The sequence below is a fragment of the Anarhichas minor genome, unplaced genomic scaffold, assembly GCF_050575085.1.
Source record: "Anarhichas minor isolate MPS153535 unplaced genomic scaffold, ASM5057508v1 ptg000067l, whole genome shotgun sequence".
Lineage (NCBI taxonomy): Eukaryota > Metazoa > Chordata > Actinopteri > Perciformes > Anarhichadidae > Anarhichas > Anarhichas minor.
The window spans coordinates 2,128,910-2,143,698 of NW_027466513.1; the positions used below are offsets into that span (position 1 = coordinate 2,128,910).

A 14,789-nucleotide genomic window follows, 5' to 3' on the forward strand; every position below is an offset into this window, starting at 1 on the left:
CACTTCACGTTTTTTTGTCATCGTACGTTTGAAAGTATAAATGTGGTAAATGTTTTCATTATGTCTGTTTTCTTAGTACGTTTTTCAGAGATGCGCTGAGGCAAATGCCTTTCAGCTGCGTTGACATGGCAATGACATGTTGAAGTGAATTAGAAAAGCTTTGATGCAATGACGAGGCTAAAATATCCATTCCAGGCTGCACAGGTTTGCAGATCCCCACAAGTGCTTATCTCCGCTAGGATTTATGACAAATGCTCTCTTTACCCAATATGTAGATGAGGAAAAAAAAGCATACATAATGATGAAAAATCCATTACATAACTAAGGTTTAGCATGGAATAATATTTTTCAGACCGTCATCGCTGCCTTTCATTCACAGCGACCATGGAGCTCTGATTTACGGCCTCAGTGTCTGAGAAAAACAAATGTGTGCTTGTTAGCCGAGAGTTTGATCAGGATTCATGCTCTTTGTCAGACATAGATACACATAGCACAGCGCCCAGGTTCCGTCTGTGTCATGTTGTGCTATGAATATTTGCAAGTCTTATTCCTGTGAATCAAAAATTCACACACTGTCAAAATTGAGATATTTCCACGTTTCCTCTGTTCCCTCTCAGAGCTTCTTTCTTTTTTTTAGCTCATGACTGCTCATACTTGTTTGCTTGTCTGCGTGTGTGCTAATCTCATTTCAGCTTTTCGGGCCAGCCGAAGGGAGAATTTGAACATCGCCAGCAAAGCGAGAGAGTCACAGCTGACCACAGTGACGTAATCTGCGCTCAGCGGCCCGACTGACACTGCGCGCACACACATCCCCTCGCTTACCTATACCCACATTGCCACGGGGGGGAATGAACCATCAATGGCCCCTCAGTGTGAACGTGTGTGTGTGGGAATGAGAGAGACAGAGTAACCTATGCTTGCCAGTTGCAGCTGTAGCTACTAGCATTTAAGGGACAGACATTTTCCCTCCCAACACTTCTCATTCAAAAATACCCACTGTAATGCTTTGAAATATGTACTGTTACGTATGAAAAATGACACGTTAGGATGTTTCATAATATCCAAAACAGGCTCGGAAATGTTTCAGGAGCGCGCTTTGTGCAAAATCAAATGTATCCATCAACAATGCAGTGACCATATGACTTTAAGGAACAGTGTAGCATTTAGGGGGACCTATTGGCGGAGATGGAATATAATATTACTAAGTATGTTTGCATTAGTGTATAATCACGTGAAAATAAGAAGCCTTCTGTTTTTTCTACCTTAGAATGAGCTGTTTAAATCTACATACGGAGCCGACTGGCATGTTTCTACATCACCTCTAGATCTAGATCAGGCCATTTACGTTTCCTGTTTTCACGTTTTTTGTTCGGCCAACGTAGTTTTCCTACACGCCTGGCACACGGGGGAAGTTTCAGTTGGTTGCAATCTGCAACCAACTGAAAGATGCCGCCAAATCCTACACACTGCACCTTTAAAGCTAGGTTGATTTATTTGACTTGCATTTTATTTATTATATTTGTTGAAACTCACAATAAATTCAATGCACTGTCCCAGAACTGTAATAAGCCGATCATTTCATGTGGGCCAAATTAAATGATTGGATGGCCTACCTGCCTGTCTACCAAGCTATGAAGGGAGGGGCTGGGATTCGATTTTTTGTCAGTTGGATACTTTCACAATCTAGCTCGCTGGTTTCTCCACATTTTTCTACCCCAGCTTTAAAGCTGCGATTTGAATTCAACCGAACCACAAAATTGTATTACTCGGAATGATAACTGTTCCACTGTGCATATTACAGAGAATATTTCAATTTTTAAAATCTCATTTCAAAGCTGCTCTGCCCATTAAATCATGGTGCTCTGGATCTCTAACTAGGCGACATAATGACCCGGTTGCTACGCCTCTCTTATGCTGACCTGCTGACAGCTTCAATTAAGCTGCATATATTGCTCCTAGCGAAGCTCCAGCTCGTGCCCCCCCCCCCCCCCCCCCCCCCCCCCCCCCCCCATCTCACTGCTACTTTACCAGCAATCAAATGACAACTTGGACAAACTGTTTCCAAAAAGTTGAAGAAAAACTATCATGATTTTCACATGAATGGTTCTGATTGCTCGGCTCGACTCTCGCTAACAGCTCTGTGCCGGGAAGAACGTCAGCGGGTCGCCTCAGCAGCAGCTGATTGAATCATCCAGGCCGCTCGAACGCAGAGTCTTGAGGGGTCAAAGACGATTCGCGGACGAGGACATGGGAATGCTTGCATAACGTGTCCACTCATCACCTCAGCCACAGTGACACTGACACATTTAAGTGCCATAATTCCCATGATTGGTTCAGTTCACTGAGCTTTTCACATATCACCACATCCAACTGAGGAGCAGAAAAGCTTGCAAACACTCACAGACTCACGGACGCAAACAAAGGCAAAAGCAAAGCATGTCAACTACTAGCAGTAGAGACTTTCATCTCAGACTGCCTTTTGTAAGAATGATCACTTCATTCCAGCAGACTTTTCAAGAATCTTCTCTTCTCTAACGAGTGGATTTTAGCTACCAGGACATGTTCTGTCAGCTCAGCTCAGTAAGCAGTGAGCACAAAGAAGCAAATATCTTTCTGCTCCGTCATGCAGTCACACAGGGTCAGGTTATTATTAAGGTCACATTATGAGGGGATGAGAATAAGAAGGAGAGGGATTTGCTGTACTTTCTTCCAGGGGCTGGTGAACCATATGTTCAGCCTTGGGACACGATACATACCAAGCAAGGGGCTCAGCGAGAGCCCAGAGACACTCCGACACACTGACACATGGGAGGCAGGCTGCAAACTGTGTTGCCGGGGTCAGGCGTGCGGAGGGAGAGCACTATTAGTGGTAAACTGTCACAGTCCCGCATTAGAAACAAGGGGCCAAGTTAAGTTTAATTGAGAGCTTCAGTTCAAAAATGTGCACGTTCAGCTGGGATATCGCTTAAATGCAGGACCGTTGATGAACTGCCCAATGATGTAAGTTCTCGTTCATTTGCAATGAATAAATGAGATAGAAATGACACAGCAAAACACATCCAGTTTTAGCTTTCAGAGGCTGAAGTTGCTGATGGACTCTTGAATCCATTAAAGCCCATAAAGAGAGATTTACCGACAGTGGACAGGTTAAAAACTAAAAGAGTGTCCTACAAAAGCTTGGAAGCATTCCACGGCCGTGTTCCCTCATTTTGTTCCGAAACTGATAGAGGCTGCAAAGCTTGGCGCGGGTACGTGGCATGCATACGATTTATTTGAACAATTAAAGTAATAGTTTGACCTTTTGGGACATACGCTTAATTCTCTTTGTTTTTTTACGGTGGAAAGTAGAGAAGATTGATGCCACTCTCCATTTGGCCCGTACAGTAAATATGAAGCTACAGACAGCAGCTGATTAGCTTAGAGGTAGCATAAAGACTGGAAATGGGGAATCTAGCCAAATAAATAGTATAGAATATATATATATATATACCTTTTTAATTAATTGCTCAAAGAAATCATATGCATGTACACGCCCAGCGTTGCAGCATTTTTCAGTTTTGAAAGTATGCCAAGCACATCCAAAAGATTCAGAGGTAAAGTGAAAAACAGAGTGAGCGCTGAAGCAAAGGGACAATCCCCTGAGATCTCAGTAAGAAAGAAAGAGGTGGATGATGGAGAAAGCGCAGGCAGAGAGGGAGGGAGAGAGTTTGCCTCCAGCCTCGGCACAGAGGAGGATCAAAGGTTTGTGCTCTGCATCTCAATGGACTTCCGGTCACCAATACTGATGAGCCATTCACAGGGTGTATGTCTTATGGGTAAACAAGTGGTCATTGCATGGAAATGAATGGTTGTCTCTGGCCCATGTTGTTCGACTGCACGGTTACCTGCAGTGATGCCATTGGTTGGAAATTCAAATTTAGGATTGTAAAAAGCCAAATTGACAAAAAAAAGGATTAAAAAAAAACCCAACATTGTTATCAGGACATATATTACTTTGATGTTTTCTCAGGGTATACCCGCTCATTTATCAGATCCAAAATATTTCAACAATTTCACGAAATGCATTTTGACACCTCTACAGTCTTGTGATAGGATGGCGGATCGGAAAACCAGGATCATTTTTTTGTGTCAAATTGAACATTAGTTTATACCTTTCAGACTGACAGTTTCTGTATCAAAGTGACAATTAATTCTGCCCCTGCCATCGATGAGACTCTGCCCCGTCTTTCTCTCTGGCATATGAACCAATATGGTCATCATATTGAACGCAGCGTGTTTACCAATGTCACTCTGAGAGGAGTTTACTCTGCATTTTATAAGCGCAGCTGTGTGTTGTGCACACATCCTTGACAGTTTATTTGCTACTTAATGCAAACCGACGCTCAATTTAAGCTGCTACAGTAATAGAAAGAGATTTAGAAATGCAGTGCACAGCGTGAGACGATCACGTATTCTGCACACTAACGGGGAATACAGTTTGGCAAACTAACCACTGCTTAAGCAGGTAAACATGCCGTCAAAAATAAACCAACTGTACCAGATCATTGTTGTTTGTGCCAGTTGGGGTTGGGGGTCTCAGAATCCATAAATATAAAACAGCTTACAACATGTTCAATTTTACTTTGGGCCTGAGTTGAGGAAAGTTATGGGAATTGGATTAAAGAAACAAAAGCCAGTTTCTGTTGATAAATACATAACATTGTGTTCAGTGTTTTTGCAACTGTCCAGTGTGTTCAGCATTATTTTAAGGAGTAGGATTAAAAAAGGACACATTACATGACTGTGGTGTACCAACCTGTTCTCACTTCCAAATACCGCAAAAGGAGTTTAGGAAACGTGTGCTCATTGTTATAAAATAACAACAATCCTCAATAAAAGCCGGTATGCTATTCATTTACGGAGACGTGCAATTCATTGCGTTTTCAACAATGTCCTGCAAATATCTCAGAATAAAAGCCACAGAAAGATGCTGGAGGGCTTCAATTCTGAGACGAAAACAGGAAGAGTTGAGTAAGAAATACATATACATTCTTGTCATGTCTGTGACATGTTTTACAGATAGAGACATTGAAACTTTAGCGACGTTGCTGGTAGGATGTTGGTTTACTGTCAAAAGATAATTTACAGTCTATTTTCGCTGTGAACCGAGCGCGGCACGGGGTCAAAATATGCGAGACCTCGAATCTGTAGAAGATACGCAGCTAAGCCGAGCCCAAGGATGGGACAGACAAACGCGGAACTTTCATGGAACTAAAATGAAAGAAAATCATCAAAAAATCAAAAATAGTTTGAATAGCTTTGGGCCACTGACCAAGCCTCGCTATTTGAAGTGTTGGGTGCACTATAATTCAGCCGTGACCTTCCGCCCTTTAACGTTGCCTGGTCGAAACAGCAGACCAACTGCTACTTTAACGATCAGAGGATTTGTCCCAGATTGTGGAGAGTCATTACTCTAATGCTCTTTTTTATACGTGATCTAATGTGGGTATACTTTGAGAATGTGGTTGTTGTTGTAAAGTGTAAGCAATCCACTCATCCGGGGGAAAAAAAGAAGAATCTGCGGTGCAACCTGTTCTACAAAGACATATCGTCCTCAGTTATGAATCTTTCATGAGGAGGATAAACATAGATCCAACATGAACTGTTAAAGATATTTTTTGTTATTGTACTTGAGAGAGAATGCATATGCTATTTTTGTTCGGGGATGTTTTCTGTTTTAATACCCTCGCTGCTTATCTGGTGACATAAAAACAAGGACATCCTTTACTGTTTCACTGTTGAGTTAATGTCTCACCATCAACGGACGACAATAGCTTGAACAATTTTAATTATAGACAGAAGGCCATGTTCATTTCACACTGTGAATGATTTAGAATAAATGGACAACAAATAAAAAACAATAAAGTAATAAATAAAACTCACAAATGCAGTTCATCAGAGCGCTTCAGTGTCTATATCAGGACCTATATTATTTCTACATCCATGTTTTTAATGCTGTAATCATCGTGGAAAATTGGATGTATTCTCTAAACACCTATTGTAATTACAATTTTGACATTATCTTTCATTAGTGTGTGTTTGTCTGTCACAGATGGTTGTAAATCCTCTAGTGAAACACTCACGACCTCCAGTGGGATTCTGTCCCTTTAACTTGAGAGCCTATTAATTGTCTGCAATTATCCATTGCGAGCATAACATCTGTCAGAAGTATCTCTTCTCTTCCCACGTGGATAGAAAATGCCATAGTGGTAAAGGTTGACTGCGACATTCACTGTTTATTGCACAGTAGGGCTTGTACAGTCCGAATTTCCCATCGCAGGTTTAAAAGAAACATGTCCGCCTCACCACTACCCCCATCCCATGTTTTTTTGATGGCCAACGTTTTACTTTTGTTAGACAACAGCTTGCATACAGGAGAATTCATGAAGACAGTGCCTCATATAGGTTCTATTAATGAAAGACAAAAACGAAATAATGAGACATTTGTAAACTAGCTCGTTTGATTACCGTATTTTCCGCACTATAAGGCGCACTTAAACGCCTTTAATTTTCTCAAAAAACGACAGTGCGCCTTGTAATCCGGAGCGCCTTATATATGGATCAATTGGTTAATTGGTTGATCCATACTGGTTGTACACGGCGCTCTGTCAAAATGTTTCAGTACGACTGGTAAACTACAAAGCCGCACCGCGGTAAACACCGGTACTGTGCTTACTCCTAGTCCAACACCACTTGTGTGTATAAAGACCCCAAAATGGCACCTTTCAAGAGACACGCTTACGACGCTGAGTTCAAACTCAAGGCTGTCAGCTACGCAGCCGAACATGGGAATAGAGCAGCAGCGAGAGAATTCAATATGCGCCTTATATGCGCCTTATAATCCGGTGCGCACTATATATAAAAACAGTTCTAAAATAGGCTATTCATTGAAGGTGCGCCTTATAATCCGGTGCGCTTTATAGTGCGGAAAATACGGTACTCTGTGTTTAAAGTGTGCTGTTCTGTAACAATGGAGGAATCATCCGCAGTTCCCTCGGTGCATTCAAAATCTTTAGTGCAAATTTCAAGAAACAAAAGTAGAGAAACCAAAAACCGACACTGAGGAAATCATAAGGCAACAATTATAAATATATCAAAAATAGTCATTAGAGAACTATCTTTGTTACAAAACGGGTACAAAAGTTTTGTCCTGCACCAGTGAGAGGGACATGTTTTTCAGTTCCTCTACTGATTTCACAGCCTTGTATCCCAGCTGGTGAAGTACTTTTTGACAAACAGTCTGTGTGTATTCTACCATGTCGTAAGACAGTTTCAAGCGCCAACTCTCGGCATTAGCTGCCGAGTCCCTCACTGTACCAAACTTGTGTTTGGCTGAGGGCTCACTGCTGCCCCGAGTGTTTGCATGTATCCAGTCTTCCACGTTTTTATCCAAAGGCAGCCCCAGATAGTCATAGATCTCCTTCGTCTTGAGGAGCGGATTCCTGGCCAAATCCTCATAGCGAACCAACATGTATTTCCCTTTCAGCCAATAGGGATGGCTGAGACCAGTTGAAGCAGAACTGAGAAAGTCTTCACAGACAACCGTGAGCTGACTCAGGTCTAGATTGTAGGGCCGTCGCCCCGTGGCCCTCCAAATACGCCACAGACGATACGTATCCCTGAACGTCTCGATCCGCGATGACAGGATGCCACGCGGGTCTCTGACCAGTTGGATCACTTTGATATTCAGCCGCGGGTCCTCCACCAAAGCGCGTAGATCTCCGATCTCGGGCACCCGGACGATTTTGATTGCCACGTGCCGCTTCTCGCGGCATGCCTCCGTCGCTAAGGTCATGTTCAGGGCCGCGCACTTCTTCACGCAGTCCCCTTCTTCAACATTCACATCAGCGGGACCGAAGGCATCGCACACAGGCTGCTGGCACAACGCCCGGCTGGCGCCACGACGGAACAGTTTATCCGTGGTGTGGTTCGTGGGCGTCGGTTTGATATAGCTCTCCAGGAAATAAAGGTCGCAACCGTACAGGCTGCGCAGGAGGTCCCGGCTGGCGCCCAGCATCACGCGGCGGTCCGCAGCATTGCGGCTGTGCGAGAGACGCGGGATCAGCGTGGTCTGGACATGATAAAGGGGCTCGAACAGGTAGAACACCTCCTGGTGCTGGTTGAGTAGCTGGCCGACAAAGGAGGAGCCGCTGCGGGTGGTGGCCAGCACCAGGATGTGCGTTTTACGCGTGGCATTGATGGAGAAGTAAGGGTAGTCATCGCAGCCTCCACCGCCTGCTGCTCCCCGCTCAAAGGGGGGTTCGGTCTCCTGACCCCCAACACCACAGTTCTGGCGGCTGGGCAAAGGGCACAGCTGGAAAGGCTTGGAGGTGAGTGTCCGGATGGCCGTGTACTGGATGGCGATGGAGGCCAAGGCCAGTAGAATCACTGCCTTCCAGGAACATTGCATGGCGGAACCACTTCATTTAGACAAAGCGGTCCATGCCAGCTCCTCCCTGTCAACAAAAAAATATATATATATATATATTTTTATTCTTGAAAATGATTTGTTATTTCATCAGGTTTTGGGGTCCAACAGTTCTGTGAATATCTTTCTAAGTGTTTCTACCCAGACAGGATCCCTTCCTACCCTTAAATGATGATTGATTTGACATATTTGACACTACAATTGGACACAGTGCAGTGGAGAGAGGAGACCGTAACAATGAAATCTCATTTAAATATGCCAATTAAGGGTGGGACCACTTGAAATGTGATTGATTTTAGAATTGAGGGCGAGTCACCAGTGGCTTGAATATGAAGGCTATAATTTATTTATCATTCTGGGGACAAAAGATTTTCATTCACTTTCACACGTACGTTGAAGGCAGAGTTGATGATTTACTATATGCTGAATAAGAAAAAGAACAAGAGCAACCCTTAATACAGATTGCTGTGGCCACGAGTCAGAGTCCCGTGACCTAATCATTTAATTTGTCTCCCGTTGCTCCGTCATTTGCTACAGCCTCATTTTTGAAAATGAAAATAGACAAAGAGGAGAGTTCTTAGCTCTAACTTTTGGTTCCCATCCAATCAGCTGACACTGACTGCCAAAAGCATGTACAGCAGTCTGAGGGACTAAACCGTATACAGTATCTAAAAATGGCAAGACATCTTTGCACCAGTGTTTTAAAAATAGCTTTTCTGTGAATATTGAATAAAATGTTCTGGTTATATGTCTGGAGCAGGCTTTACGGGTACAAAATGCATCAACACTTACCATATAATCATTATTAGGGACACCGAATACTTCTAAGTACACTATACTGCAGTAAAGCCCCACACATCCACCCTGGCTCTCTGTCTTCTCCAACATGTCTGCATCTAATTCAAGGAGCTTGTTTGGCCTGATTGGAGAGTCTGAGCATTGTGCCGTATTCCACTTGTTCATCAGGGGAAGGAAAGCCTGGCCCACAAAAGGTAAACAATAGTTTAAAGCTTCACTGCCAATGTCACGTCAAGGGGAAACGATGCTGCGAGTGTAGAATTAGATAGAAAACCTGTCCCATTCAGAGTGAGAATTATTATTTTTTAAACAACACTTTAGCATAACATACCGGTTGTCTTGATGCAGGGAGCTTTGATGGTGTAAGTAAAATGAAAGGCTCACCATCATCACTTCAGAAGACCATGCACGAGACCTGTAAGGTCCAAAAAGAAATGATGCATCAGGGGGTATCTCTTCTGACTCCAAAGCAGCTCTTAAAAAAAAAAAACATCTGAGGAGGAAAATTAAAATCCCAGACTTGTTTTGTGAAAGCATATACAAAATCTATTCTCCTCCCACTCTGTTGAAGGAACTGACGGGGTTGATGGTTTGCTTTACAACACTAAATACCGACAGCAACTCTGACGACTCACGCTTACAGAGAGCGTCAATGCTTTCTTCTCATACACATTTTGAATGAAAAGAAAAAGAAAAGCCCACTATACTGCAGCGGGGACAGGTTAGGCTTCCTGACAAGATATGTTCCCGCGATGCAGACATCCTCACCGAACGCTGCGTTAAGATAACACGGCGCAAACGATCGCATCCTACACCAGCGGCAAGTGTTTTAAAAAATAATCACCTTAAAAATAAAAAAAACCTGCATTAATCTGATGACGAAGGAACAGTGAAATGATGGAGCGGAATCGCACTAACTCCGTTATACCTTGATGGTAGTTGTAGTATGCTCATGGTGCGCTGCACGTCCACGAATCACTGCTGCTTTTTTCCTTCAGTCCTCGAACGTTTTCCACCTCTCGGGTTGGAGAGAATAAATGCGCCTGGCGGAGCCGTATTTTCCCATGTAACGGTGGATGCGAGTCGGTTTAAGTTGAACGGTTTGGCTTCGGACGCAGAGAGACAAATAGGGATGTAAAAAAAACAACAAAAAAAACAACAACAAAGTGGAAACGCTGGAGCGGTTGTGTTATTGTGAAGCAGCCGGTCGGTGAGAGGGAAAAAAAAGGCGACAGCAGGGCTCCCCTTAAATGATGCGCATGAGGCTGAGAGTGTGTGAGGTAGCTACACAAGGACCGACTGTCTGGACCACCCCAGACCCCTCCCCCTTTCCACCTGCCTCTCCCTCTCTCTCTCTCTGTCACACACACACACACACACACACACACACACACACACACACACACACACACACACACACACACACACACGCACACCATCATCCTCAGTCTCTTGCCTGCCACATCACACACTCACAGACACCCCCCTCCCTTCCCCGCTCATCACGCAGGCGAATCAGCTCTTTTCACCCAGCCAATGTGGAAGCGAGTTCAGTGATTCCATCAACCCTTTTTTCCAAGTTTAAATTATGTGCAAATGTTTGATTGTTTTGCATAAAACCAGTGCTACTTTTATTTATATATATATATAAATTTGACAGCATATCCTACAGGTTAGTTTTTATCTGACTTATCTCCCATGTTATCCCACTTGTCTGATTCTATAGCGCGCCCGTTTTGTGGGATTCTTTTTTATTTATTATGGCAGAATCGTTTCTCTCCTGCCTCTTCTTCTTTTTTTTTTTTTTTTGACGTGAACTCGTCACATCAGCAGTACCGCCTCGGGCTCTGTGATTCTGCAAAGCCTTCGCTAACCGATACAGGAGTGAGTGGGCAGATAATGAACAGGATACCTAAAGTGTGAAGAGCTCATGCCGTTTGAAACGGGGCTGAAAATCAGGAGAAAATAAGCTTTAGAGAATGGCTGAGGAGGAGGAGAAGGAGAGGGATGCACAAGTAAGTATACTGCACACGTGTGAAGACAAGCGGGTCTATAACGGTGTGGCAATAATGCAGTGCACATGTAGGTTGCAATCATACCATGCCACCCCGTTCAACATTCTAAGAAATGATATAGTTTGGTACCACTTTCTAATAAGACACCTTTTATGAATGATTGCAATTGGTTTTATGTTAGAAAAATTCATTCGAGGCCGATGTAAAAATCATTAAACAGGACATTTATTCTTGCAAGAAGGAGACAGAGTTGATTCACATCCATCAAGACTGCTCAGAGGTCTGCCTCTGAGTCTCTGATATTTATACTTGAATAACAACAGGCAGTCTGGTGGCACAGGGTAATTTACGATAAGTCAAGTCACAAATGGATAACACGCATACGTATTGCGTTTCACACAGCGTAATCTTCACAAAACCTGGAACAACACTTTAACAGTTTGCTCTAGTACAAAAGGTCATTCTATGAAATCAGGAAGTCTTGGTTGCAAATCAGCTCTGCGTAAGTATTGACATCTTCTACAGCTTTATTATCTCTTATTTAGGACACGCATCTGCTAGCCCCCAAGAGGAAAGATATCTGAGACGCTTGGTGTCAGAGGAAGTTTCACACAACCAGAGATGCGAGGACACAGGCCTCGAGAGTTCAATTGAGGACATCAGTCTTTTGTAAGTCAAAACATTCCTTAGTCATTCGATTTTTCCAACATTTTATTATCAGCTAATAATTGTATTAATGTCTTATGGATAAGCCAATAATAATAATACAAAGGACAAACTTAGGTTTACCAGGTTTGAAATAGTCTCTGGCGAGTGATTATCCTCCAGCAAGAGACTTGCTTTGTGCTTTTCATTACATCATCAGGTAGATCACTCCATACGGCCGTTTGGCCACCGAACGTCTTGATTGTCAGTGTTGTTGAGCACGTGGATCCAAATTCATTTATTAAAAACGTATTAACATTTAAGCTACAATTAAAGATTGGAGGGATTGTTGCAACAAAAAAACAACAAGTGACTTAAAAACATTTAGGTCAACAACTACAGATTTGATGACTCATTTGGAAAGTGAGAGAAGTAGCGCCTTGGCAGCAGAGTGGTTACAGCCAGCCCCGACCGCGATGGTTTTAATGAACCTAACCTAAGTGTTTTTGTTTGAATGGCAACCAAGGGTTTACTGCGACCGTAGTCGAGCGTCGTAGTTTGACGCATTAGAAAGTGAAGCCAAGGGTCCTGACCAAGCATCAACGCGTGAATAATTGGGATGAGAACTGCAACATCCTGGGTTCCATTCCAGCCTCACGCTCCATTTCACCCTCTCTCTCTCGACCACCGAGATAGTTGAACTCCCTCGCTTGGGGCGGTGACTCACTCTTGACTCGGAGGGCACAATCCACCATTTTCCTGCAGGCAACCGTGGTACTTACTTGTATCTCAATCGCTCAACAGTCGGCTGCAAAGCACCAGTGCCTGCTGAAGGTCTGATGGAGCCAACAGAACAGAAATTCTATTGTGTCCTTTTTAATTATTTTGATTCATCTTAGTATCGGTGTTGAGCAACAAGCATCTCTCAAATGTCAACATCCCTGGGAAAAGACGTTAGTTTCAAACCGACTTAGCGTTGGAGATTTTTAGGAAGATTTAATTAATTAACCGAAAGGGCCACAGAATGAGACATTGGCCATGAAATGAAATGCTATTATTTAATTAAGTGATACTTGTATATAGAATATATCCAGATGATGACATAGGACACAAAACTAGCAGTTGCATGGATCTAAACATGCCTTTTTTTTTCTCCTTCACGGTTATATATTCATTCTTTGACAACTGAGTTTCTCTTTTTCGCTCTATAAAATCTCAACAGGATGTTTTCCTGATCTATATCTCCCAGTGAAAAGAGATATAAAAGATGTAGTCCAGCTTTGGGAGTCAGGGGAAATGGACCATTTTGAGGAACTTGTGAATCCAGCAGACTATCATGATGCGAGACATTGGTTCCCCAAATTCGCTGGCAAGAGGTCGGCGAGGTAGTTAAAACGCTCTGAGAGTGCCAGAGATGCCGAGATTTGACGGCCTGACGCGTCACCAATTCCATTTTACTCAGACGTCAAATAGCCTCACGATGCCGACCTGAATTAGCAATCTCAGTTTAAATGGCAATATTTCAGAAGCACTGACTTGAGCCTGGACACAGCAAGCTGGACCGATCAATAAACCATGGTGAGTGGTTTAGAGATGATGGCTTGACTCTTGAGCCCAAGCCATCTACATGTAATATCCACAGTTGTAGATATTACATGAAATATAACTGCGCACTGTCAATGGAAAGGAGCAGTGGCTGTTTTTAAACTGTATTTTGAAGCAGCCTAAACAATAATGTGGCAGTCTTAATAGACTTGAAGTGGTGTAATAAATATTTAGATCCTTTAATAAAATAGCAATACCACACGGAAAATGACAAATAAAAGTTCTGCAATCCTGCAAGTACAGAAGTATTCATTGTACTCACTGTCCAGTGAAAACCGTTTAGTGATTTTAAGTATTACAATACCAGAAAGATTGAGTAGATGCTTCAGTTTCTTAAGATAATTAATCCAAATCTGAAAAATGCATTTTGGAGACAGTACGGTGTGGAATGGCTCCTTTCGTTTTGCCATCTTTATTATAATAATGGATTATAATTACAAATGTTATTATTATAACCTGTATTTAACCAAGGAAAGCCATTGAGAGGAAGCTGTCGTTTACAAGGACGCCCTGATTACAGTACATATAATACAATAGAAGCACACAAGAGTTACACCTGACGTCAATAAATTATACAAACGGCAACAAACAAACAGACCAAGGACGTCAACATAAAACAGGCCAAGGTGATAACATCAATTCATAGAAAACACAGACAACATGTAAGCATTATAGTAATAAAGCTAGTCGAGGTAGAGAACCTGTTAACTGCTTTTAATACTGTTTTTCATTTTGAGAATACAACTGCATCCCATTTTCAAAGTGTTTCGTATGTAAAACCTTTATCCACAAATAAATATGTAGTTACTACAACTCTCAAATTCCACTCGGAGTGAAGTAGAGGTTTACAGTAAGATAAAATGGAAAACTCAAGGAACTTGAATACATGTACTTAGTTTTCTCTGGCGGTGTCATACTCTATTCCCTGGTTAACATGCTATTCACTTGATATCACTATATGCACTATTCAAGGCAAACATCTGCCTCAGCAGGTCTTTCATTACATTTCTCTTTGTGCATGTCCACAGTCGCGTTTATTCGCCCTTTCCTGCACACTGCGAGAAGTCGCATGGGTATTGTCTTCGCCTCATAGCAGTGCCGGATGGAGCGCCAGCGAAAGATGCAGCCATACAGCTCTGAGTCCACGGCTGTCCCCAGAACGTCAATGTCAACGAACCCAGCTTGCGGAAAGCCTTGTCAAGGGACGCACTCCCACACTGACGCCGGGCATCTGCTGCAGCACGATAGCCTTTCAGCGC

At 42.9% G+C, this 14,789-nt stretch overlaps 1 protein-coding gene across 1 annotated transcript; it reads right to left on the reverse strand.

Moving 5' to 3' along the window:
• Positions 1-7,162: 7,162 nt before the first annotated feature.
• chst1 (carbohydrate (keratan sulfate Gal-6) sulfotransferase 1) lies at positions 7,163-8,449 on the reverse strand. The gene has a single exon (XM_076078504.1). It carries the CDS (start codon positions 8,447-8,449, stop codon positions 7,163-7,165), a length of 1,287 nt encoding a protein of 428 aa, XP_075934619.1.
• Positions 8,450-14,789: the final 6,340 nt, after the last annotated feature.

What these genes read in the sequence shown, in the direction of transcription:
- chst1 (XM_076078504.1), bottom strand. Translation starts at nt 8,449, where the DNA reads ATGCAATGTTCCTGGAAGGCAGTGATTCTACTGGCCTTGGCCTCCATC.